Source organism: Crocodylus siamensis, chromosome 1 (assembly GCF_052110815.1).
Source record: "Crocodylus siamensis isolate JL-2025a chromosome 1, ASM5211081v1, whole genome shotgun sequence".
Classification (NCBI taxonomy): domain Eukaryota; kingdom Metazoa; phylum Chordata; order Crocodylia; family Crocodylidae; genus Crocodylus; species Crocodylus siamensis.
In genome coordinates, this window is record NC_143395.1 from 315,579,821 (window position 1) to 315,607,511 (window position 27,691).

General features: G+C 41.7%; 1 protein-coding gene across 2 annotated transcripts in view; it reads left to right on the forward strand.

Moving 5' to 3' along the window:
* The window catches only part of FGF14 (fibroblast growth factor 14), a 697,644-nt gene that overhangs the window by 440,055 nt on the left and 229,898 nt on the right, over positions 1 to 27,691 (forward strand). The window contains exon 1 of one of the 2 annotated variants that reach the window (XM_090022621.1): positions 22,219 to 22,676. The exons of the other annotated variant lie outside the window; for it this stretch is intronic. Within the exon in view, the coding sequence (XP_089878747.1) occupies positions 22,484 to 22,676 (193 nt within the window). The 5' untranslated portion in view covers positions 22,219 to 22,483. Of the gene's footprint in view, positions 1 to 22,218; positions 22,677 to 27,691 lie in introns of those variants that run through there. 2 annotated transcript variants of the gene reach the window in all.

The window sequence follows — 27,691 nt, forward strand, 5'->3', positions numbered from 1 at the left end:
GGGACTACCCTACCAAGCAAAACCCGGCTGGTGGCTGGAGTCAGGGAGGGGGCTTAAACACCCCTTCCTGTGCTCAAACTTACTGCTAGCTGTGACTGTGGACTGCAAATCCCAGAGGAACCTCAAAGTAGCCCCTGCCTCTTCCCAGAAGCAGGAAGAGTCCTGCTGCTGTGAGTCTGTACACAGACCTCGGGAGCAGCAGAAAGAGGAAGTGAACACACAGTCCATGCTGGCATGTGGCAGAAAGCCATGCTCTATTGCCCCCCAGCTTCTGGCATGTGCCCCTGCAGGCATGTGGCTGCATCTCCTGAGTCAAAAGTAAATGCGTATCCAGTTGTTTCTAAATTTAATCTCTGCAGTTTAGACTAACCTGCAAAGACTAAATCGATTCAGCCTTGGACTTTTTGACTGTCTGTACTTAGCCCTGTACAGATTTGAACTGGTTTCCACTTAGACTGGTTTATGTCTAACATCTGTTCCTGGCCCTCATGAAATCCTTTTCTCCAAAAGAAAGATACTGAAGAGAGTAAAAGAGGTAGAGGATCTAATTCTATGTAAGATAGAAATGGAACAAAAGTGACTGAAATGCCATTTCTGTTATTGGATGCTGTGTAGAGAAGATATCCAAGAACCCTGTTGCAATAGGAGATAGAATTCTGGCAGACTGCTTTTTGGATATCTTTCTCAGATATTTTCATCAGACCATGAGTATATAGACACAACTGTTCAGTCATTTTTTGCCAAATAAATAATATTTAACTATTATATGTTCTTAAAAGAAAGTTTATCCTTATAATAGTCTGGACAGAGAGATCTTTTGTGTTGTGTGAATACTGAAATTAAAACATGATTTTAAGTGCCCATTGCCAACTGTTTTTAATCCTTATCTACTTCTTCACTTTGGCCCAGTTTGGGAAATCATTTAAAATATATGCTTAAGTGCTGTTTTGCGTGGGGACGCTTTCCGGAACGCTTAAGTCATCAGTACACTACTTGTGTACAGTGTACATTGGTACACAGCATCAGTATGCTCCTCCAGTCCTGTCTCATTCCTCTTTGTCCTCTTTGGCCTGACAGTCTGGGATATTTGTGGAGAATGTAATTTTGGTTTCTCTTGAATATGACATTGTGAAAGGAACAAATGTATCGGTTTACTCAGTATTGCGGTTGGCTATGAATGTAAAGATCCATTAACCTACTTTGTTAAAAGTAAAAAGAAATTACAAAATAATACAAGATTTTCTAAGGTTTTAGGCATACTCATACTTCTTAAGGGAAAGGAAGTCAGACTTCACGTTATGCTATACAACAAGCAAGAGTTTACCTTTTTATGTGTCATGATTTAAAAATAATGCAGAGACATTTTTACAAGCACAGGGTACATATGCTGTTTAAAACAGATTTCTTAAAATAATAGTTTTCATAGAGAATAAAGATTGTTTATTTGATCCTATATGGATATAGAAAAAATCATGGTCTTAGAATATTTCTTAAAGGTTTTATTTTGGTACAAATAATTCAGGCTCCTACACCATTGCAAGAAGTAAAAGCAGACTTTCTTCCAGTCAATGTCTTTGTTGATAACTAGAGTAACAGTGTCCACTGCTGGCAAATCAGATAATTGCACTACACATTGTAGAGCTCTGCTGTCAAACAGCTGTGATGAGTAACAATTAATCTTTGCTGCAAAAATGTTCTGATTTAGTTTTGGAGGATTATGATGTCAAAGCAGGTCATTCTGTGAAGAGTACCCATGCTACAATTGCTAATAATAAACACCATGAATTCTGAAATAGTAGCCAGTAGTTAAAATGTCAGTGTAATAGCAGAGCACCCACTCTTAGTGCTGTTTACTTTTACAAGTTACCAACATATTTACGCTATCAGGGGACCATGCAATTGAGCCCTGGATCAAAACATGACACCCACTTGACACATGGTTACCCTGACAGGATGTATTGAAATCACTCTCAATACAACCAAGTGGGTTAATGGATCTATATCCACTAATCCACTGGCTGCCTTAGAAATATTTATTGGTACCTGGTACTTCATTATAGATCTCAGACTATCTTAGAGATGGAGAGAAAATACAGAACAACATAGTGTAAGTTTTACTTTTCTTTTGTTACTTATGTAAATAACAAGTACAGCAATCAATTATTGTCCTATTGTACATTTTCTCAAGGTATTCAGGAGGTAAGGGGTTTTTGAAATGTCTAAGATTTGCTAGTGCCAAGCTCATTGGCATTATATCCTGTCTGAGCTTAGCACAAGTGTAGTGGGCATGCCATGTTTCACTGTGACATCAGTGCTGTAGACATACTTACAGGGTTTGTTTTGCAGTCCTGGTATTGTTTGCACTTCTCTCATTATTTTAAAAATGGAGCAGAAACATAAAATGAGATGGTAACAAAAGCAAGAGCAAGTTTGTACTTATATAGGAAACAAGTATGACAAGCAGCCATTGGCCAATTATACATTTTCTCAAGGAATTCTGTAGGTAAGTGTTTTTTGAAACTTTAAGATTCACTAGTGATAAGCTCATTGGCTCCGGTGAATTTTAGCCTGTAAATACTTTTGAGAGGAATTCATGTACCTCACTTCCTTGGCAGTCTTAAGATTTGCCACCAAGAAGTATTTCGTTCATTATTAGCTCCTACTTTACATGCACCAAGGCCAGAAATTAGTCAGTAAGGCTACTCTAGGAGTGCTCCCCTACTACTGCCTTCAAAGCATGCCTGATACGATGATCTTGAGTCTGTTAACAAGATGGTAGAGGGTGCAGAGTGGCTTTATTGGCTCATTTTTGTTTCTCAACAGTATAGGCATACCCATAATATATCACTGAAACTAGTGTCACTAAGCAGAGGAATAAGCTCAGATAAGAGACAGACAGGCACTAGAAGGGGAAAACTTCTGTTGTCACCACCTCTCCACACACTGGCATGAGGAAAGATTCTGCCATTGTTGCTTTTCCCCATGAGAGCAAAGGGAAAGCTCCTGCTGCTTCTCTCCATGACAATACAGGGAAAGCTCCCACTACTGAAGCCCCCTGCTGCCAAATGTCACTAAAGACAAATTAAATGGCTCTGTGGGCTGGATCTGGTCTGCAGGACGTAGGTTGTTAATCCTTGGCTTACTCTCTTGGGATTGCAACTCTCTTGTAGCTTTGTCACTATAAGTTGTGTGCACATTAGGATCACATCACTGTTAGCCTAAGTATACTGGTGCATACTGGTGTTTTATCATTGTAGGAGAAATGATATACTATATTATCAAAGTTATCTTGATGTGGCTGTAGCTCCAGCAAAGCTTCATTTTCTACAGAGAAAGTAAAACCACCCATACCCCCAAGCAAAACAAGGTATACCTGAAAAGGTACCATCTTGGTGATTAACTTCTCCTATACTGGGGGCTTCTCATGACACAGCTATATGGGTCAGCAATTACACTTTTTTTCACCACTGATCTATGCTGATGAAGTATATTCATAGATTTCGTAGGCATTAGGGCTAGAAGGGACCTCAGAAGATCATCGAGTCCAGTTCCCTGCCCCAGGGGCAGGATTCCAGCAAGATAAACATCCAACTGACTCTTAAAGGAATCCAGAGTAGGTGCTTGCACTGTCTCTGGTGGCAGTCTGTTCCACACCTTTGGGGCTTGGACAGTTAAGAAGTTCTTCCTTATGTCGAGCCTGAAACGGTCTTGGAGGATTTTGTGACCAGTTGACCTTGCCATCCCATGGGGCGCTCTGGTGAAGAGATGTTCCCCCAGATCCTGATGTACACCCCTTATATACTTATAGGCAGCCACCAGGTCCCCCCTGAGCCTGTACTTGTCCAGGATGAAGAGTCCCATAGCTCTCAGCCTCTCATCATAAGGCCTGTTTTCCTGCCCTCTGATCATGTGTGTGGCTCTCCTCTGAACTCTCTCAAGGTTCTGCACATCCTTTTTAAATTGTGGAGCCCAGAATTGGATTCAGTACTCCAGCTGGTGGCTCACCAAGGCTGAGTCCAGCGGGAGGATGATATCCTGGGATTTGCTAGAGAAGCATCTATAGATGTAAGCCAGAGTTTTTTGCTTGCTTTGCCAGCTGCAACATCACATTGAGGGTCATTATTCATTTTGTGGTCAATCATGACCCTAAGGTCCCTTCTGGTCATGGTGCTAGTGAGTGTAGCACTGCCGAGTCTATAAGCATGCTGCTGGAGTACCTTGCATTTTTGGTATTGAAGGCCATCAGGTTTTCATCCGCCCATTTTCTGAACCTGTCAAGGTCAGCCTGGATCACCATCCTATCCTTGGGTGTGGAAGCTTTACCCCAAAGTTTGATGTCATGAGCTAATTAATTAACTTGGTCGGTCCACTTCTGACACCAGTGTCCTCATCATTAATGAAGATGTTGAAAAGAATAGGCCCAAGGACAGAGCCTTGGGGGACTCCCCTGGTCATTGTGCACCACAATGATTGACTTCCATCAACTACCACTCTCTGGGTCCGAACTCGGAGCCAATTCACCAGTCAGTGATGTAGCTGAAACTTCAGTTGGCCAGTTTTTCTGAGAAGATCATGGGATACCAGATCAAAAGTTTTTTCTTTTTTAAATCAAGATATATGATGTCAGTCTCTTCTCCCTAGTCCAGGTGATTATGACCTGGTCGTAGAAGGAGATGAGATTGGTCAGGCAAGCCCTACCCGCAACAAACCCGTGCTGGCTGTCTCTCAGGAAGTTGCCTTCAGCCAGTTTGTCAAGAATGGTCTCTCTGATGATTTTTTCCAAGATCTTCCCCAGGGTAGAGGTCAGGCTGATGGGCCTGTAGTTCCCTGGATCTACTTTACTTCCTTTCTTGAAGATAGGCACCACATTGGCCTTCTTCCAATCTTTGGGCACTTCACCTGAGGGCCATGAGTTCTCAAAGTTCCATGCCAGTAGCAGAGCTATGATACTTGCCAGCTTCTTAAGTACCCTGGGGTGTAAGCTGTCTGGGCCAGCTGACTTGAAGGTGTCCAGGCTCTCAAGGTGTTCCTTCATATGGTCAAAATTGATGGAGGGTAAAAATTCTTCCTTGCCCTGGTCATTCCGTACCATATTGAGCAGGGCTGTCCCTTGGGCTGGTGAAAGACTGATGCAAAATACCCCTTAAGCAGGTTGGCTTTGTCTTGGGTGTCAGTTGTCAGTTGACTCATATGGTTAAGCAGGGGTCCAATGTTATCCTTGCTCTTCCTCTGGCTCCCCACATATCTAAAAAAGGACTTTTTATTGTCCTTGATATGTGTAGCCAATTGCAATTCACTTGCATCTTTGGCTTTCCTGGTTCGCTTCCTACAGGTCCAGACCAGTGCAGAGTACTCCTCCTTTGGGGTGGATCCAGCCTTCCATCCTTTATAGGTCTTTCTTTTTAGATGCAGGAGGCCCAAGGGAGATGCTCTACCCTTTTGTTGTCTTTCCTCTGGGACAGATGCTGCTTGAGCCTCAGGATTGCTCCCTTGAAGAGCAACCACTCTTCCTGAACTCCCCTCCCCTTTGGGTCGAGGTCCCTTAGGGCCTCACCAACAAGCCTCCTGAGTTTGTCAAAGTCAGCTTTTCTGAAGTCAAAGACTTCTGCTTTGCTGACTGACTTATCAGTTTTACAGCAGATGGTAAAGGTGATCAGCTCATAGTTGCTGTCTCCCAGCTTCCCTTCAATCATTAGGTCACTGATTTAAGTCATCCCCCATTGCCAGTACCAAGTCAAGCAGAGACTTTGCCTCTCGTCGGTCCATAGACTTTTTGAGTCAGAGCTCATCCACACACGAGGAAGCTTTGTGACTGTTCAGATGTGATTGAATGCTCTTCCCACGAGATGATAGGGTAGTTGAAATCTCCCATGACAACCATGCACCGGCTGTGCACAGCCTCACCTTCTTGCCTGGTGAATTCCTGGTCAAGCTCTTGATCCTGGCTAAGAGGTCTGTAGTAGACTCCCACCATTGTGTTCCCTGTGCCTTGTTTGCTGCAGATTTTGACCCAGAGAGTCTCCAATCATCCCTCCTGGGTGCCAGTGTCAGATGCATAACTTTCCTTAGCAGAGAGAGCTACCCCACTTTTTTCCACATGATCTCTCCTGTACAAGGTATAGCCATCTATACCTGTGGCCCAGTCATAGGTGGAGTCCCGCCAGGTCTCCGTTATCCCTATGAGATCATAATCCTTTTTGTTTAGCAGAAGGACCAGTTCCTCCTGTCTGTTTCCCAAGCTCCTGGCATTGGTGTACAGGCATGTAAGTGTCCCTTTGGCGGGGCCCTTGCCTTCCCTACAGATCACTCCAGGGCTGGGGTATAGGGGTGGGTTCCCTTGAGTGCCTTAGCCTGCTAGGTTTACAAAAGCTGCCCTGTGGGCTTGCAGTGGCAGTAGTCCTCCCATCTGCCAGCAGGCTCAGTTTAAAGCTCAGTCAAAAAGGTCAGCAAGTCTGACTGAGAAGAGCCTCCTCCCCCAGCAGAATGAGGTGGAGGCCATCTCTTCTCAGCAGCCCACTCCCCCTCTCACCAAAGAACAGACTGTGATCATGGAAGCCAAAGCCTTCATGATTACACCAGCGCCACAATCTTTGGTTGACTACCTCATCCTGTCTCTCCCTCCTCAGTCCATGACCTGCAACTGGAAGGAGCAAGGAAAAAGACCACCTGCACCCCCACCCCCCTAAGCCCTGCTGCCAGAGCCATGTAGTCTCTCATGACCTGGCTGGGATTGCTCCAAGCCATGTCATTTGTGCCCACATGGATAAGGGGCATAGGGTAGTAGTTGGAGGGCCAGATAATCTTTGGGATCCTCTCTGCTATTCCCTGAATGCAGGGCTCTGGGAAGTAGCAGACCTCCCATGTTAGGGAATCAGGACAGAAGATTGTCCCCACAGGAGATTATCCCATGAGGACCACTCTGTGTTTTGTCTTGGAGAGAGTAGGGATGGGTGATCTTCCCTTGCTTGCAGAAGCTGGCATCTCTGCAGGCTCTACTGGGGCTGCAAGAGGTTTGTACCTACTGCAAAGCCCCAGAAGAGAGGGAACCTTGGTGCAGCAGGCCTTAGGGTGCTCTTGGCCACTTTTGTCCAACCCCCTGGCTGTACAGTATGCGAGATCTCCAAGTCCTCCCTTGTCCTGGAAGGTGACCTTGGTCTACCCTCTGCCTGCAGGGGGTGAAGGACTTGGCAGTAGGAGTCTATCTCCTGCTTGCCATCCCTGATGGCACACAGTTTCTGGACTGCAGCCTGGAGCTCCTCTATCCGGTGCCTCAGAGACTGCAAAGTGGAGCATACCTTGCAAAGGGAGGTGGCCACGCTCCTAGTCCCATGAGCCCGGAAAAATGTCAGACACAGCCGAGAGCCAGAGGCTCCATGGGCTCCATCTGGGTGGTGGCTTCTGAGGTGCCAGAGGGGGAGATGGCAGACTCTGAGGGGACCCTCAGGGTGCACTGTGCCCCCATCCACATTGTGCCACTGGTAGCCTGGCTACTGATGGGACTACCTTCCCTGGGGCTCACTGGCAGCACCTCAGGCCCTCCCACTCACCCTTCTGAGCAAACTCCTGTGCTAACTTGTACACCGAGCCCAGAAGTGCATGTGTTTGTGTGTCCTGTTTGCAAGATTCCGGTTGCATGGTTCCCTGGGGGGCTGGGCCAAGTAGGAGCTGGGGGGTGGGGGGCGTGACCCTCCTCAGCTCTACTCAGCTGCCTCCCTGCTGGGCTACATCCCTCCCACTACAGGCCCCTGCTTACCTGCGGCCAGGCTGGGGCTCATCGAGGGTCCTAAGATATCTTGGTGGGGGCTTTCACTCATGGATCTTGTGCTGGAGCCAGGACCCAAGTCTGAGCCTATACTGTTTAAGCATTCCTAATGTAGAGATTAGAATCTGGTAGTGCATATTTTAGCAACTTAAAAACAAGCACATTAAAATATGGCTGTTGTTACATCCATGAAGTGGCCATCCATTGTACACTGTGGACTATTTTTCTTCATCCATTGTACACTGTGGACTATTTTTCTTTCATGTTGTGCTGCCTGCTCTATCACTGCAGACCTATTTCAACCCCTTGAAGTTGGCACATGAATGTCCAACTTCTTTTCTAAAATCATTAAGAAGGAATGCTCTATATTTCATCCTGAAATAGGAATCCAAGGTCTTCTGCATCCTACACTATCAGACATTCACTAAAATTAGCTTTAGTTTCCCCTTCCCTGACAAAAACTTTTATTTTTAAAGACAACTGAATACAGCAATCCCCTGAGTATTTAAATAGACTTCTTAGCATTTGTACATAAAAAGAGCTTGAAAAACCAAGTTAAGGCTCATTCTGTGTTTCAATGCTGTGCTATAAGCAATCCAAAGTACCTACTTTTTCTCCCGAAGTGGCTTGCCACAAGGTAGGGAGCAGCATATGGGGTGGAAAAAACTCTAAGGCAACTATGTCCTCCAGAGTAAAAAAGTGGAATTATATGTCTTCAGGTACCTATTTTGTTTTCAGTAGCAATGATGCAGGAGTACTAGATTAACTAGAAATGTCTGTTTTCAAATGACCAGGACTGTTAATTTCCTAAATCTTGTATGGATGTGGAAGTTGCCTTTGTGGACATAAATTGACAGAAGTTGATTATATTAGTACAGCTTGTGTCAGCAGTACCTTGTCTACATGCAGAAATTCCACCAGCAGAATTTATAGCAATGTAAGTAAAGAGCTATAACTATACTGATTATATACTCTGCTATGTTTGCAATAGTTTAAGCTGCTCCACATTTGAAACAAGGTCTACCTAAGGAAAATTATCAGCAGCAGTATAATTATACTGCTATTGTTATACTGGAATAACTCGTGGACAGTTTTTGGGGAGAAGACAGAGCGCTTTTTGAAGGGATCTAAATTAAATCAACAAATAAGCATAAATAGTTATGCCTGTAAATTTCCCTTTTTACACAACTTCTAGTGCAGTAAAGGGTTACATAATTTGAAATATGTTTAATGTTTAAAAAAATTCAAACAAATCCTCAGAAAAGTAGATTTATTTCAGTTTAAAAATGACCATTTAGGGTTTAGTAATGGTCTAACTAAACTGGTTTAAAAACATTCCTCTAATTAAAATGTGTAAATGTTTTTGTAAACTGTACCATAGGTTAAAACTGGGTACCTTTTAATGCAGAAATATTTCTACTTTTGATCTTAGTATGAGACAGTTTTAAAAAGTGAATTTTCCTTAGCCTGGTATATACACATTTAGTTTTTTCCAGGAAGGCTGCATTTTTCTATAATAACTCATTTTAAAATGTCCTTTTTAATTCCTGACTTTTGATCTTGTCTGTTGTTTATTGACTGTGCATTTTTAGTGACTTGTTTTCTCACCAAAGCTAGAAAATTGGATCTTTCCCACTTTGAACTAGAGTGGGTGGCTATCATATTCTCAGGCATAGGGTTAATTAACACACATATACTTGTAGCAGAGGTAACACCTCTGGCTCTGTGAAACTTGGACTCTCAAAGAACTAAAGTGACTTGGACTTGTGTTCTAAGTGAATTAAAGAAATATTTAATAGGCGAATATTTGCAAAAAGAGCAGCTCAAAAAAACACATGAATATGATGAACATGTACAGACAGATTACTCATTTCTGATCAGCAAGGATCCTGCTTTTCTCTGATAAACCACCCCCCAATTTTCAAATTAAAAAAGTAACCCAAAATCCACACTTTCGCATGATTTAAAATGAAACACCTCTGATCTGAAACACCACTAATATATATATAATAATATATATATTAGTGATGTTTCATTTTAATCATGAGAGAGTGTGGATTTTGGGTTCCTTTTTTAATGAAACATCACTAATATGTATATCTATCTATCTATCTATGCAGGTGTGTGTGTGTGTATATATACACCCCCCCCACTGATTTATACACATGCACACTAATATATATTACATATATTAGTGGTGTTTCATTTTAATCATGGAAAAATGTGGATTTTGGGTTATTTTTTTTAATCCAAATATTGAGCATTTTTTTTTATCAGAGAAAACCAGGATCCCTGCTGATCAGCTGTCTAGTCTGGTTTTTGCTTAAAAAAATACTTATTAGCCTTTCATTTAAGTGCATTTTGCCATTTCTCAGAAATATGTATGCATTGTTACATATCTACATGCCCTATTTTCTTAAACCTAAAGAATGCTTGAAAATAATTGTAAAATGATCCATTTGATATATGCAAGGGGCAATGATTTCTTAGGGTGCAAACTTTTATCACACCAACTGGTTGGGATAGATCTTTTGTTTAACTTTAATCCCAACCCTGCAGTTGTTTTAATAAAAGGTATCACCCTGAGATATCTTCACCTCTTGCATAATTCCTGGACCATCATAGCTCAATATATCACTCTAACACTACCATCTGATATTATAAGCATTGCTGACGCGTAGGGGGTGCATGTGAATGCACGTGCACCCCCTGAGCTCAGCTGGGCACCTCCTGGAAGCGCCATCCATAAAACCGGAAGTGCCTGTGAAAGTGCACTGCAGGTTTCACCACTGGCTCAATGACTGGCTGACCCCTCCTTCCCTTCCCACTCCTCCCCATCAACAGTCTGGTGCCCCCCAGAAACTTGGGAGGCACCAGTCACCCATGATTGTAAGTATTGTTCCTATTGAAAAGAACAGTTTATTTCAGGCACACTGGCAGTCTTTACTTTATTGTTGTTATCCTAGAAGTTGACATCTTTGTGGGCATCTTTTAATGGATTTTGGAAAAATATATATTGTTTCTGGAATCTTTACATTGCCATTCTAGTGTTTTATGCAACACTGTTTTACAAGCAAGTATGAATCATTTCATGTTTCTCTATAGGAAATTGTTTCAATATCTTCTATTTTAAAGATAATATTTTGATGAAACTGATAAAAAGTATCCCTGCTATGTCATTAGACTTATTTTTATTTCTCTTTTTGTATCATGGTGATTGAAAAACCCATCACCTGAGACCATAAGTTTGGTACATGACTTCACATATTTTCATTTTTTGCTAACTGTTCTGACTCTAGAATTATCTCATTGGAGGATTAAAACCAGATTTCTGCTTAGAAGCAAGGCATTCTTTTTGTTGCTTGTAAAACTAAATTTAACACACGGCAATAATCCATGTTAGAGTGCTTTTCAATTACTTAGAAGAATAATTACAATTATTGTTGCTGGCTGTCAAATCCCAGGAAGGTGGATTTGTCAAGGAGATTCTGGGATAATCTTGCCCTTACTGGTTTGGCTAGTGAAGTGGAACAAGCACTGTCTTTGCTCTAGTTGTAGGTATGCAATATTTATGAAAAATGTGACCACTTTCTTTTTTGGTGTCTTATTTTCAAACTTCTTTGTGCACCTGTGTGCACTAGATATGTGATGTTTTAAAAAATTGAAATTGCAGTTCTGATCTCTTTGTTTGACTCCAACAGTTTGAATTAAATCACTGACTGGTGGCCCCTTAGCCTGTGCCCTTCAAATTGATGGAAGTTTTGTAATTTAATTCAAGAAAAGCAGAATGAGTGTTTTTTTGGTACAGTAGTCTGACTCTAATTTCAGTAGGATTATTCACAGTTTATAAAGCTATGACTATATATAAATATTTGCAGGAATCATGTTTTCCCTAGTTTTTAATCATTTTTATTGGGGTGTTCTGAAATTGATCCAAAATTTTTAAATTTTAATGGAAAACCACCAACAATTTACATATTGTTCATAGAAACATTTATCCCCCAGTTATAATTTATTCTTTACAGTGTCTTTTTAAATTAAAATCTTTCCCTATAGTTTAAAGTATTTGTCTTCGTTTCTTTTCTTTTATTCTATGTTATATTAATCACTCTGCAGTTGTATCGCATTTCTCTGGCTCCAGTGCTGTGAGTTCTAGCCTTATTTTGGATCCCAGTTGACCTAAGTGTAAATGGGTACCTGGTCATTTAGACTGAGTCAAAGGTAGTTATGTCAATCCCTGTATGATGTTCACTACAAAATTTTGTGCACCGTATCTATGCTAAACCACAATGGTCTTTTAGGTTTGGTGAGCATCTGACCTCAATAAAATACCAGGCTTCATGGGAGGTGGGTGGGGGATGGTGTGTAATGCCTGTATAAGTTTTCCTACTGATTTAAGGCCTCTGCTGTCATTTAGAGCTGGGATTGGGAATTTATGGCCCTCAGACTGGATATGGGCTGTAGCAGCTCAGGGGATCAGCAACAGACTCTGGGTGGACACCGGAGGAAGCATCTCCCAGATCCTACAACCAGTTCCATTCTATTCCTTTGAAGCAGCCAGAGCTACTCAGAAAGGGTATCCCCAGGTTCCTGCCACCTGCTGCGTTCCTTCTATTTCCTCTGCCCAGCCCTCCCTGGTCTCTTTTTATCCCTAAATTTTAACCCTTTCCATCACCACTTGTTGCTTGAATCAGTGAAAGTAATGCCTGGGCTGGGTTACAAGTGACAAGGGTTGCTAACCCCTGATTTAAAGGTTTATAGGTTTGTAATCTGTTCACATGGGGAAAGATGCCACAAACAGATGCAAGAGTTCTCTCTCTCTCTCTCTCTCTCTTTGTTTTAAGTGATTTTCTGGGAGGGAGCCCTCAATTTTTCTCTTGTAACATAGTGCTAACAGCATGTAAAAATCATGAGTCATTAGGAATGTGGACACAACACATTTACTATGGAGTAATTTGACTTTAAACCATGATGAAAGTGGAGCAAGCACAGGATACAGTTATTCTCAGAAAGTGAGGGTCATATGTGCACCAGTCATGGTTACATCAACGTACCAGTTACATGTCCACTCCCAGTTTTACCCTGGCTTAGCCTTTGCTCAATGCAAACAAGCTCCCTTGTCAGCTACTGGTCAGGCACTGTGATAGCATGTATTGTGGGTATCCAGCCTGGGAGATCTGGTTATATGTCTATTCCTAACTACAAAGGAAACTTACAAAGAACAAATCACAGTAAATTATGTCATGTGTTTCTGCACCCTGATTTTTCATGGACTACTTATGATTAACTGGCTCCCTACATAAGAAAAATCAGTCTTTAGCCTTGATTCCTGGGGTATTCCTCAATAACCATCTTTATAGCCTAGCAGGTAATCATTGTTTCCCAGCTGCACTCCACTACTTTCTTTACCTGCCAGCAATTCTTGCTTCCCAACCGTTTCTAAAACCTGCTTAACTTCTTCTAGTAATATCTGCAGGAGGGGGAGCCCTCTCTATCCATTTTTATATTAAAAAAATAAATAAATAAATAAATAAAAATACAGAAATAATTTTAGGCAAGAAGTATTTTTGAAGCTCCTCCCCCCCCCTTCTGTTGCATCTTCCAGCTGTCCAAAGGTTTGTCCAGGACATAGCTTCAGGCTCTCTTTTTTTTTAAAGCACAAAAAATGGCTGAAGGTGCCTAGTGGACTTATTCTCTGCTTTCTTCCTGCATGTTCCTCTGTACCCATTATTTCCTCCAAGGTCCTTCGTTCAGTATCCTCACAGCTCACAATCTTTCACCCCTCTCTGAAATCTTGGTAGTACTAGGTTGCAGGTAATTTCTCGGCAAATGGTTCTGGATCCACACAGGTGTTTGCCATTGTGCCACACTAATTCCCAGGCTATAGCAAGCCTATTTTATCTTCTTAGATATGGGGACTTGCAATAAGTCTCCTATTGATTTTGGTGGTGTGAACAGACAGCAAGTTGGGGTTTTTTGGAATGGCCATGTGGGATCAGGATTCCTTGACAAGATGCTGAGAATCGTTGTGGAACAATTTTGGGAAATGAGCAGTGGAACTGGTGAAGTGCTACGTGAGAGTGATGTGGGAGCTATGGTGTGTTACAAGGCATTGGGTGACAGGGAGATATTGTGAGAAGACTGGGCTGAAGTGAAATAAGACGTGAGGATACAGAAGCTCCTGGTAATTCACCTATGGGATGATTTGCCATTGTAGTTTCACTGTTCCAATGTCCTGCCAGCATCACCTCCCCTCTACACTACTGGATATTTTGCCATTATTTACATTCCCTTTGGTGCAGTGAATTAACTGGTATTTATCATAATTGGGATATCCATTAGGGATAACTTCTTCAGCCTCCTGATTCTTAATTGTCTTTTCAGTCCCTGATGAGACTGGCTCTATGGGGATGAGACTATTTAAACTACTTCTTTGAGGGAATGGGGAGCAGGGAGGGGGTTTTGAGGCTACAGGGAGTAAAGTAAAATTACAAAAAGATGCATGTGGGAGGGAACAGAATAAAATAGAAACTGAAGGGGTGGGAGGAGTAATGATGGGAGTAATGATGGAGGATTGCTGGGAAATTTGAAGCCCTGAGACAGGCTAAACTTGTTTTACTCAGCAAGACTGCTAAACCTGAGCTAAACTGACTGCTCAGTTATACACTAGTTATTTTGGGTGAGATATTGGAGGGAGAGTTGAGGTTGTTTTGCTGCTTGTTATTGAGAGGGATTTTGTTCAATGATCTCTGTTGGAAATTCATCTTAATGCTGGAATCAGAAAGCTGTTACATAACCCATCATTATCCCAGGTGAGACTTTCTAGTCAGCACTTCAGAAAGTTATAGCTAAACTAAAGAGAAAATAGTGATAATTGTATTGAGTGAATAGAAGTCTGGAAAAAAATATTGTGAAGGAGATCAAAAACATTTGGGTGTTTCATCTCACTATAAGGTGAAAAATGGGGACATAACGGTATACAAGATTAATTAAGGGTATAGAGAAGTTACTTTTGAAACTTCCAATCATTTTTCATAATACAAAAACAAGGGGATGTTCAATTAAGTTAAAAGATGTAATTTTCAGAAGCAATAAAAACCTGGAGGCTCCGTAGACCAAGCTACGGTCTAATAAATGGAAGTTAGAAAATACCTTCCTTCTGTACAGGATAAATCAGTTACATTGTGGAGGGTTTATTGCACCCTTCTCTGAAGTAGATAGTACTGGCCACTGCAGGGCAAAGTATATTGGACTAGATGGGCCACTGTTTTGTTCTCCTGTGGTGATTCCTATGTTTCCTTTAGCTTTTGGTTCCTACTGTTCCCAGGGCAATTTCCAAAAAGAAGGAGTACTTTATAATATACCTGCAAATGTTTAGGTTTACTTTTTATTTACTGAACTAGCTCCATTGACTTCAGTACATAGTGTTCAGTATTTCCTGAGCCTATAAAAGATTGGAGCCAAAGTATGCAGAGTCATGTAAAAAGTATTTGAAAGCGTCTAAGAGAACTAAAGTAAGCAGATCTCTTCCCCCCTCAATGCGTGTTTAAACTACTTTTGCCTTATTTCAGATATCCACTTGTCTAATTTAAACTCAAACAATTTCTTGAGGTCTCTTTTAGGTAAAATTTTCATGGATTCTGCAGGTCCCTACTCAGAAATTAAAGCTAATCTCTCAGTGAACAGTATTAAAACAAGAAAACAAAAAAAAAGAAACTTTTTCTTTTAATTTTCAGAAACAATATACCCTGCTCTCCCCAAAAACCCCTTCCTTTTGAAGCTGATTTAAATTCAGCATAGTCACTATCAACAGTTTTTGAATCAGGCTGAAACACACACACACACAATGTTAATGAAGGACAAGACAAAAAATCAAGATTTTTTTGAAGTATATTTAAAATAAGCTCTTTGAACTATTTATATAGTTTTTATTACAATTAAGGTAAAGATTAAAAGACTATTTTTCCAGGAGGAAAGTAAATGATGTACCCCAAACTTACATAATTTCAGACCAGCCTTACTGTTTTCATTCCTGAAAATTTTATCTCAGATCTTGCTTATGATTTTTCTAGGATATTGTGTGATTTTTAAGTTCTTGAACCCACAAACCTCTGGTTAAATTGTACACTAATTTTTCTATTTGTCTTTGTTTTAAATTTTTTGACTTCCTAAGCAAGGTGTTTTTTTTAGAATAGATTTTTCTTAATATGTAAACTAAATTAAGTGGTTCATTGAAGTGTTACTAGCAGTCTTCAGTGGAAACTGAAGACTTATTGAGCAATGTACAATATTAATTTCATGCTTCAGTCCTGTTAGTCATATATATGTGTGTGTGTGTGTGTGTGTATGTGTACATATACGTGTGTGTGTATATATATTTGTGTTTGTGTATATATATGTGTGTGTGTATAGACATAAATTAAAGCTTGTTAAAATATCAGATTATCACTTTAAAATTTCCTTTAATTTATATATATGTTACTTACACGTATACACATGGACCAAATTCATCTCTGGAGAAGATCCATGATACTTTGGCGAAGCTTCCTATGTCAGTTAAATGTAACGGATCTGAATTTGGCCCTTCTGATTGTGTTATGAAATTGACATTTGAGGCTGAATGTGAAGTGCCTTCAACAGAAATTCAGCATAACATATATAGCTGCTATTTATATTATTGAACTCATTAAATAGGATTCCTTTATCTGCTTGAAAGCCTAATCAACTGATTTTAGTGTTGCTGAAGTTAGGATTTTTAAATTACACCATTTCTAACACCATTGTTTTCTTTCTGTATTATGTTTGTAATGCCTGAATGAAGAAAATAATTTATTTCTTATCTCTCATACTTTAATTCTTCTGCCACTGTACACAACCAAATCACAGAACTAAAATCCTCAGTATAAGACATCAGCTTCTGGGAAGTTAACAGTAATGTATCAGGAGACTGATTCCCAAGTTAGAAGTCATGAATGCATGAAACTGAAATAATTTCAGCTGTATTTAAACCTTATTAACCAACCAGATTATTATAATTTAACCAAACGGTGCACATAAACTGTCTGCAGAGGGATTTGTAATCTTCAGCTTCATATGGTCATACTGATATATTCATGAGAGAGAGGACTTTTCTTGTATGGCCAAAAATCTTTCAGGTGTATGTAAAACCATGAACAGTAGAAAAACTAGCTTTGATTGTTTGAAACTTGGTTTTGTGAGGGTATAAGTCAGTGATTCTCAGTCAGAATACTATAACACCTTTGGGTGCCTTGAGATCCTTTCAAGTGTGTTGCAAGGTGCCACACATTGTTAGATTTGTAAACATGAAGCGCGATAATCATGATTCAAGATAAGCTGAAAGATTTCAAATATAAATCTATTTGGGGTCTTTCATATTTGAAGTCTTTCTGAGGTCTTCAGAACAGAAAAACTGCTATATTATTTTTCTGTTGTCAGAACACAGTAAAAACTAAGAGCTGATATTTTTTGCAGGGGGGAGGGGGCTCAAGTCTAGTCAGATACCAGGAGTCTAAGAAGCTTGAGAAATACTTGTATAATTTATATCATTCTATTTGACCTTTACCTCCAAAGACAATAGAGCCTAAGGATCAAAGGTTAGTAAAGATAACTGACGCCTACTCATTTTCAGGGTTTCAGAAAAGAGCAGGTACTGTTTCAGTTGGGAGCCATATAAACCGCCCATTGCTAAAGCTGGCTAAAGGCCTAGGTAAAGCTAAAGCTGGCTAAAGGCCTAGACAGACTCTATGAGCATCTACACATGTGCCTGATGCCTACTTATCAAGTCTGCTGAAGCATTTTGGACCATGTTCCAGCAGCCTTGGCATTTCATGTATTCAGCATCTTCAGAATGGCAGCGGAGACACTGTAACTAAAAGTTGTTGAATGAGCAAGCACTGGGCACATGTAGGTATAGAATCCATCTCTACCGGGGCCTTCAGCCACTCTAATTAAAGCACCATGCCCCCACTCTGGAGCACTTATAAAGAAGTCCTACATTGAGAAAATCTAGGGCTGGGCTAGGCTAGTTAAGGCAATGGAACCTTGAATTGGATCTGGCTTATTTAATTTGGTCATGTACATAAGAAATATATGAAGGACTTCTCGTATGCTACTGCCATTTCTAGATATCTTTCAGGTTTGCAGTTCAGTGCTTAATGTCTTACGAGGACCAGTTGCTTAATGTTTTGCACATCCTGAGTTAATTTGCTTCTTACTGAAGGAATAGATCCTTGCATTTCAACGTGACTATGAGGAATAAGGAATGTGTGTAGCATTGGCAGAACTATACATTTAAAACATTGTTTTAAAACTCAACACTATCACAATATAATTTTAGTTGTACTGTGACCAAAAGGCATAACGTAAAACTGAAGACCATGCTACAAACCTAGGAGAAATTCTGTTTGTAATGACACAAAATGACCTTCAATTTATAACAGCCTACGTAATTTCTGTTCATTACCATAATTCATAATTTTGAAATAATGACTTAGATTATTGTAAATGTATGACTATTTGCAACATTGAATTCTAATATATTGAGCTGCACAAGAGGATATATATTGGAGATATATATATAGTTGGCAAACAAATCTTATAAAAATTTGCTAGATCTCATCTGCTAGTATCAATGTGCAGTCTAGTATTTTTCTCTTTCTACACTGTTTGCTAGAGGCATTTTTGGTGTGGATATCTTTTCCCTATATGCTCTTATTCAGTTGATCTGTAAAAGTAATAACTGTATTCTCTTCAGGTTTGTTGTCACAAAGAACTTGTTGCCTGCACTTCATTCTAGTCTAATATAGATATGAAAATATATGAACATCTGCTGAAAAGAATTGAGCTGTTAAGCTTTTTAAAGCAAAAAAGGCATATGTGTATTTAAATTTTATAACCACATAAATATACTTCAAGATAGTTATAAATTCAGTGTTGAATCTACATTGCCATGTAAAATCTTTATATAGATGGATTTTTAATACATGTAGGTAATAATAATATCACTGAGCATATTTTTTTTTACCTGTTAGCACTTTGAATGGTCACTGGAAATGAACAGTTCAGGTTTTTTAAACAAATAAGGATATATTGTTTAACTACATGTCCAGATCTATATATGCCTAAATGAACTTGATTAAGAGGCAGTACCTTCTAGGCTCCTTAGGTATTTTATAAAGGAAGCATTTTACCTAGATTTTAAACAATGTGATGACAAACATTAATCATGCATAATAAAACACACAATTTTAAAGATTTTACATTCTAAAAATGTCCTGGATAGTGAGAGGGGACAAAACAAAACAATTTAAAACCCCATAAGTCAGCACTTAGAAATTAACAGAGGGGAAAATGGAAAATGTTGAACACCCCTTTCCCATTAATGGCTTATTTCTATATCCACACTTGACATTTAGAAATAAAAATACTATTTTAATATATAAATTGTCAATGAAAGGTCTCTTAGTTTCTCCTAAATGCATAAAGTTTACTTGCCTTTAACATGACAGTGTACACTTCCACAGTCTCTGTTATCAAAACTCTCTGATTTAGAATTGCACACATTTTATCACAGGTTAAGACAGCAGATGGCTCTCTTGAGTTTTCTTTGGAGTATCTAAAGCTGTAAACAACTACTCTGCATTTCTGAGATACAAGTAGAGAGCTTTTGTTTTTGATCCCTGGAGTAGGAAATGCACCTTCCCTATCCCCTTCCCCTTTTACCCATTACATTTATCCCCCTCCATTTTTGCCTTCCTCTCCTCTCACCTCTCCTCCAAAAATCTCAGGGACCCCCTTGAATTCCATTTGGGGAATTAGTAGTGCTGGAAGGCGACTAGATAACGTGATCAGCGGCTGTAGGCTGTGCATCAATGAATATTTTCGAAAGGTCCTTCCAGCAAAGTGAATATGTGCAGTCTCCTACTCGAGACTTATTATCCTTGTGGATGAATCCCAGGGCCATTGGAGGTCATTTTTTAACCTTTCTTGCTTCCTGCTTCCCTTCATCTAGACTACCCCGCTTTCCCTGACACGAGCAGCCATGATCCTTTTCCTTTTTTTTGTTCTGTCACCTTCAGCAGCAGGAACAAGGGAAACGCCCGCGCTCCCCGGCTGAAGGCCCGTGTGCGCTGTCCATGGTGCTGAACGAAGCGCCCAGCCCGAGCTGAGAAGGACGGCGCTGGGCAGGGTCACAGTGTCCTTGGAGGACAGATAAACCCCATCAGTCAGGGCATCAGGAAAGGGCAGCAGTTTAAGATGCAACCTTGGAAGACTCTAGTCTGTTATCATTCAGTGTGTGTGTTGGGGGTCAGGGATAAAGTCGAAGGCAAAACAATCGCGGGGGAAATGGAAGGGAAGAACCTCTAATTGCATTAGCTAGAGAGTAATTGTAGCAGTGGGTGAGGAAATTGCTTGCGCTGTTAGAAACCGTCAGACAGCAAATCCGACGTGAATGTTTGAGTTGAATCTGTTTCTATCTCCTCCGTTATTAAATGTATTATCCAGATCCACTTGAGCGTGTCCTGCTCCGAGTTTGCTCTGGATTTAGCACAGTCTGGGGAAGGGAGAGGCCTGTGGAAACTTTTGCCCTAGAGATGGATACAGTCCTTCTCAGATTAAAGAATGGGGAGATCCAATGATCGATCGGAAAGAAACGGAAGTACTTAGCCCTGTGGGCTTTATATTGCCAAGTAGCGATTTTGGCGGAGACTGTTTTCAGCTTCAAATCCTGCTGTTGCTAACAGCCGCCTTTTGGGCTGGATGCCAGCTAAAGGAAGAAGAGAGGCACTAGGAACATGACCAAGAAAGTTTGGATTAGATCATTTACTAGGGGAGGGGAGATGCACAGGCAGGGAAGGCGGCCGGCAAGAGTGCTTAACTACTGCTGCTTTCTCCTTCCTTTGGGTAGAGCAACGCCTTTGTCCTGTCAGATTTGACTGGGGGACGGGGGGGGGGGGAACACAGGAGTCTGGTGCAAGGAAAGGAAGAGGTCCCTCTAGTCACAGGAGGCTGGTGCATGGAAAGGAAGAGGCTGGTCTTAAATCCATGCTACAGAAAAGAGGCTACGGCTTGTCAGATCCACCCTCAGGTCCTTTTTATTTACTTCCTTCTGCCTGTCAACACCTCAGGGCAGGGGCGTTGGGGTCTCCTCTGCCTGACACAAGCTGTTCGTGCTCAAGCAAGATCACATGAGCGCCTGTTGAGGGGGTGTTGGGGGTACTAATTTCACTTTGTGACCGCGATCAGTAAACCTACCGCTGCTCCCCCCCCCACATCATCATCCAGAAATCTGTATGAGGTATATGAGGGGCCCCTAACCCAACAGGCAGCTAAAATACGCATGCACACTCACACTCACACACTCTGGGGGGTTGCGGGGCCGCTTGGAAGTCGTTCTGTGCCATGAAGCCTCAAAGGCCGGAGTTTGTTTTACCTCCTCGATGCAAAGTCTGCCCCTTGCATCGTCTCTCCCCGAGACAGAGCGCGGGCTGGCGGGAGTCGCGGGTTCCCCGCGCGGGGGGGGGGGGCGGCGGGAGGAGGTGTGCGTCTCTTTTCTGACCCAGCTGTAAGGGAGGAAGCGCTTCCAGCCGGCTCCCGAGTCACATCCCTCCCCCGCCGCCGGCGTGTGCACGGGGAGTCAGGGCTGCTGGGCGCTTTCCCCTCCCCAACCCCACAGCGCGTGCGTGCGTGTGCTTCCATTCCCCGACTCCCCTGGGAGAGTGAGTGTGCGCGCGTGTGCTTCGGCATTCCCCAACTCCACCGTGTGTCTGTGCGCGCGTGTTTTCCCTGCCCTGAGTGAACTCTACTGAGACAGACACACAGTGCGAGTGTGCGAGTGCAAGTGAGTGTCCAAGAGGGAAGGGGGGGGTTGAGTAGGGGTCACCCAGGAGCCCCCGCGCCGTGCCCCTGCTGCTGGCCGCGCCGCTCCGAGGCGCCGTCCGCGGCCCTGGCCCGGGCGCCCCGCAGCGCCGCGCGGCTCCCCCAACTTCCCGCCGTCCCCCTGCCAGCCCGGGACTCTCCTGGGCATGCGGGCTGGGCTGGCAGGGGGGGCAGGGGGGCCCCACCCTTTGCTATGGGGAAAGCCCCCGGCTGCAGGGAGCCTCTAGAAACTCGCCCCCCCACCTTCCATCTGCCCCGCTTCCCTGCCTCCCGCTCCTCTCCCAGCCCCCGGAGCAATAGCACCCCCTGCCTTGCCTTCCTCCTTCCCCCTGCCCTTTCTCTCCACTGCTTTTCTTCTCTCCCCCGCCCCTCCCCAGCCCTCCCCGCCTCCTTTTGGAAGGACAGAAAATACAATCGCGCTCTGTGCGTGCGTGTGTGTGTGTGTGTGTGTGTGTGTGTGTGCGTGCGTGCGCGCGCGGGTGGGCAGGGGAGGCTGGAGCGGGGTGGGACCGCGGCGCCGCGATTCCAGCTCTCCCTGGAGCCGGAGCTTTGCTCTCTCCAGATGCTGGTTTGGGGAGCACTTGGCGCTCACCAGGCAGCAGCCCGGCACGCGGCGGCGGGAGCAGCCCCAGCGGTGCCGGCGATGGGGGCAGGCGCCGCCGGGCGCTGAGCCCCGGTCCCAGCCGCGCGGGCTCCATGCGGTGCAGCCGGAGCCGGAGACAGGCGATGGGTGCCCGACGGGGCTGAGCCCCCCGCCCGTGCCCCCATCCCGGCCCGCTGCCCTCCCTCCTGTCCCCGAGGCGGTGAGAGGCAGGAGCAGCCATGGCCGCGGCCATCGCCAGCGGCTTGATCCGGCAGAAGCGGCAGGCGCGGGAGCAGCACTGGGACCGGCCGTCGGCCAGCAGGAGGCGGAACAGCCCCAGCAAGAACCGGGGGCTGTGCAACGGCAACCTGGTGGATATCTTCTCCAAGGTCCGCATCTTCGGCCTCAAGAAGAGGAGGTTGCGGCGCCAAGGTGTGTCTGTGTGTGTCTGTCCCTGTGTGTGTCTGCGCCCGCACCCGCAGCCCGACCCGGGGCAAGAAACTCTGCGGGCGACTCCCGCACTGGGGGGACCCGGAGAGGTCCCGGGGCTTGCCCTTGCCACCCTCTCTGCCCCCAGCCTGGCGGAGCAGGGCAGGCAGACAGTCGCGGGGCCGGGGATCCCCCCACCCCCGACAGCCCCAGCGGGAGGCAGCGCGGGCACATCTGGCTCAGACAGGCCGGGGAGCAGCAGCTGGCCAGATGTGTGCCCGCTTGGGAGGCGAGTGAGAGTCCAGGGAACCGCCTCGTGGGAGAGCAGCGCCCTGCGAGGGAGGCAGCTCCGGGGGAATTGAGGGATTCTCATTTTGGACCCAGCCAGGCAGAGCCGAGGAAGGTGTTCACACCTTTTTTTCTTTTCCCTAAGCGAGGCCATGCTGAGGTTGAATGAATGCTCCAGTGAACAGAAGGAGCTGTTGTAGTCGCAGCCACAGCCTTTTCATCTTTTTTTTTTTTAAAGGACAAATGGTAGGACAGTGTTTACAGCTTCTAAGTGTTCAGCACCTGACAAAGCAACCTGAGTGAACCCTCCTTCCTGACTCCTTTCTTAGGCTACTGGCTTGCTTTATCAAGGCTCCCACTCCCAGCTTCTGTGCAGGAGAGAGTTATTCTATTTTGGGGATTATGCAAGTAAGAAGTACATCATGCTCAGCATGCTTATGAGGGAATCTGGGAGAGGTTACTTTTGTGTATTCAGATTCTGTGCACACACAAAGGAGGCAAGTATTTTAGCTGCCTGTTGGGTTAGGGGCCCCTAATATACCTGATACAGATTTCTGGATGATGATAATGATATCTTCCCCTAGATTACACTGTCATCAGTAGACTGACTGACATCTCCAAAATGACACTGAGGATGTGATTGCATTGGAACAATGATTCCTAGTACTAGTCTGTGAACACAAGGGATGAAACTATCTAAAAAAGATCACATTTGTCATTTTTTCTTGACATTACCCAGTTTAAGAGTAATACCCCCAGAAATTGAAACTGTTGCTTATGTCATGCTTATGCCCAGGAGGCAAGTAGCCTTAATCCAAAGAAGTAGTTCATCAGAAATGAAGGTTTTAAGTAAAAGTCTTTGGAATCAGGGAGAACATCAACCAAATGCTGAAATGAAAGCAAATTCTGTCTGATAGACTATGGAATGCTCTTCTGTCAGGTGTTGTAATGTGCAGCATTACAGAAAAGGTAGACTTCCCATTCAACACAGCAGAGAGAATTAGAATCCCTGGGTGAAATACTTTCATACTTGGCTAAGCGTCATAATTTGTGATCTGATAGAATGCACTTTTTCCCTCTTCTTTTTCTTTACACCATATTTTAAATACCATAATTTGATAAGCTCTAACACACTTTTATTTTTATGTGGTTTATTTTTTTCTCATAGAAGAATTATTTCTTACTCTTCTGGTCTCTCCAAGCAAAAAGAAGCAATATCAGTGAAACTATAGTTACCCCAGTTTTCTTCTTTTATTGTAGAAAACATGCCAAAATTTGCCACTATTTGCAGACAGCAAAGTAATATAATGTGTCTGTCATGGTATTTCTTAGCACTAATATCTAAAATACACATTTTAAGGTTAGTATGTGTCTACATAAACTGCAAACTATGGCACACTTCTTTTCCAAGCATGTAGTGTATCCTAGCAATTTCAAAATCTTGATTAGGCTTAATTTTAGATTGTCTGTATAATGGCTTATACTTCACTGATATTTGATTTATATTAATCTAGTGTCCAGTTCACATTGATCTTTCATCCTCACTGGTGAAAACAAGTTTACTGGGACTTACTTTAATATGTTCACTTGCTGGATGGCCATTCTTGGCCAGCTCTGCAGTTCTTACTCAGGCATAACTCTGAATGAATACTGAATGGGACTTGAGATAATGCTCATTGCACAGAATCAGATATGAAGCATTCATTTCCACAGTTATATGATATTTCTGCATTCAGCCAGTTCTGCATTCAGTCCTTTTCATTTTGCATAGTGTATTTAGTTATACTTCTGAAACTGATTATAACATAACTTGATTAGAGTATAAGCTAAAAACTATAACTCATATAAATAATACACTTGGTTTCAATGCAAATATTTATCAGGATAAGAGCTTCTCACATCTGTATGGTTTGCAGTATCAAGCTCTTAATTTACTTTGCTTGTGTCAATATTAAGAACTTTTTAAAGACATATTTATCCAATCACTTACGTTAACAGCACAAATTCAGGATCATTAATCACCAGTAAACCTTTGTCCTGCAAAAAGGCAGGTGTGTAAGCCTATGTGTGTGTATGCATGCATGCATCTACCTAGGGTGGCTTGAGTACCTGTAGATTCAAAGTTATATACTCTTTAGTAGACAAAAGCCAGGAAGAGAAACAGGTGCTAACTGGTGGCCAGTGCCATCTTCCTGTATTAAATAATTTGGAATGACACCTAATTGTATAGCTAATTGTTTATTCTGATCATTGATTAAATGCTCCTTAGGTGCATTACAAAATCAACATTTTCATTGGCATTTGTCATATTCTCCCAGAAAGGATGCCCATTAATCAACCAATTATTTATTGAAACTTACTGTGAAAACCATTAAAATAAGTCTTTGTAAGCACAGTGTGATGCTTTTCAATACATCTGTTGTCAGATGTGAACAGTGGAATTTTTAAGAATAAATTTTATCTAAATTATATACAAAGTGTCATGGGAACAAAGAGTGAAAAATGAGCCTGTGGGATGTGACAAAGGTACTTCCTGGCTTGCTCATGCATTACAGCATTAGAGCAGGAATACATAAAAAATATTTCTGAAATCTAGACTACATCCCTCATAGCAAAAAAAGGTAACTTACTTTTGCAAAGTCCTTACATATGGGAAAACAAATCCCCATCCATCTTTGAAATGAACAGACAGCAAACAATAATAAAAACCAAGTGAGAGTGATGCTGCTGTTTCAGTTGCATTAATAAAAATGCTTGCATTTGCTACAATATTTAATCTAAGAGAAAACTTTTTAAAGTATTCATTCCTTTTAGAATGCCTATTGATACTGTTCTTGGTTGATTGGTATTGATCTAATGATGAACTAATGATATGATTCTGAAGACTAGATAGCCTCTATTGTATGGTAGTTTTCTAATTTTCAGACCCTAGTTACCCTTTCATGAACATGCTGTTCTATAAAATAACTACAAGTTTTGTGTGGAGAAATTTAAGTTGTTTTTTTCCTGAAAGATACCATGTAAAAATACAGACAGAGAGGAAAGCTGGATATTTTTATTTAAATTTTACTCATATACTGGGTATAATGGTGGCTGTAATAGTGGCTTTAACCATTTTTTTCCAATAATTTTGATTAATGACTTGACTGTAGTTTACAGTGATTTCTGAGAGAGAATGGCCTGATATACTATTGAGTGGACAAAATTACAATAATACATCAGGCAGCTTTGATTCATAATGTTTAGTTTTAATATTATAATATCTTTAATTTATTCTAACTGACATCTGATGAAGAAATCCATTGACATTAATTTCCTGCTATGCTGAAGCCAAAATCTGTGTCCTAACATTGATACTAGATGTCAATCAATAATAAGTCACCCTTTCTCATTTGGATTAGAGAAAGAGGTGGTTTAATTCTGTTTATTCCCTGGGTTCTGCTAATACAATATACGTGATTGCATACAGAGCTGTCAGACAAGAATTTTGAAGGCTTAATGTAAAATCAAACCTGAATGTAACCAGAGACTATACAATGGAGAGTAAAAAATAAGTGTCTTAATTTAGGCAGTTACAATATTTATGAAGTGTATTATTTCAAATCATCTGCTTGTCACTGCTTCAACCTTAGCTTCTGTTTATGTTATATTTTAACCTATACATCTATAACCTTTGTTGCTGCTCAGAACTGTAGTCTGATTAATCAGATGTTTTCAGATTAGTCTGTTAGGTAGTACTTATAATTTTAAATGTTTTAAAGCTATTAAAACTAGTCATGAAGCCATGTTTACATACATTTTACAATATATAAATTTATATTTTTAAAATTATGCATACCATTGATTCAGTTTTGGAATAATTTCATTTCTAAATTTTATGCTGATAGTAGTGAGAAAGACAGACAGACAATATTTAGAAAATATATTGTTTTTTAAGGCATGCCTTTTGCATGTCTAAGTTGGGGTTTTTTTGTGAATATGACATTACAGGAGTGCATTTTTGCACAATTAGTGTTTGTACCATGTGGTTTTATGAGGCAGGCATTGGAAGTGGTGCTTACAACCTTAGAAGTAAAATAATACCATGTGAAGATGTAGTGCTGGAAGTGTTTTTGCCCGTGAAATGTTATCACAGGGTTGAAAGACAACTGTAGGAGTGTACATTTTAAAAGTTAACTTAATTTAATTTTCTGAAAATGCCAAGCATTACAAAGAGACATTGATATATCTAAGTGTGAACAAACTGAAACCTGTGGCTGGGTTTTCCTAATTAAAAGCCGTACCTCAGGAATTCATTCTTCTTGACAGCTTGTCCACACCCAAATCTAGTAACATTTTGTATACAGTATAAGGTCCATTTATTTTGCCCGCTGTCCAACTGCTTTTAATATGCTAATTGCACTTACTTCCTTTTTTTAAAATGCAGTGACTAGCTGCCTATGTAACAATATCTTGTTTTTGTAATAAGATATGTATTAAATCAATTTCAATTATTTATCTTTCAGATACTCTTAAATATCCCTTCTGAAGAACTGCATTGTTATGACAAATGCAAAACATACAAATATGCTGCTACAGATATAAAATATACCAGGCATATGCATTTTAAAGTATTTTTAAGGTTTATTTTGGTATAGTTAGTTTTAGATTGACTTTCAGACCCCCTCCTCCATGCAGTGCTCTATCTCTAGAGTCTCTGTGTATATTCAAATAAGGCAGCTCTTTCTAAA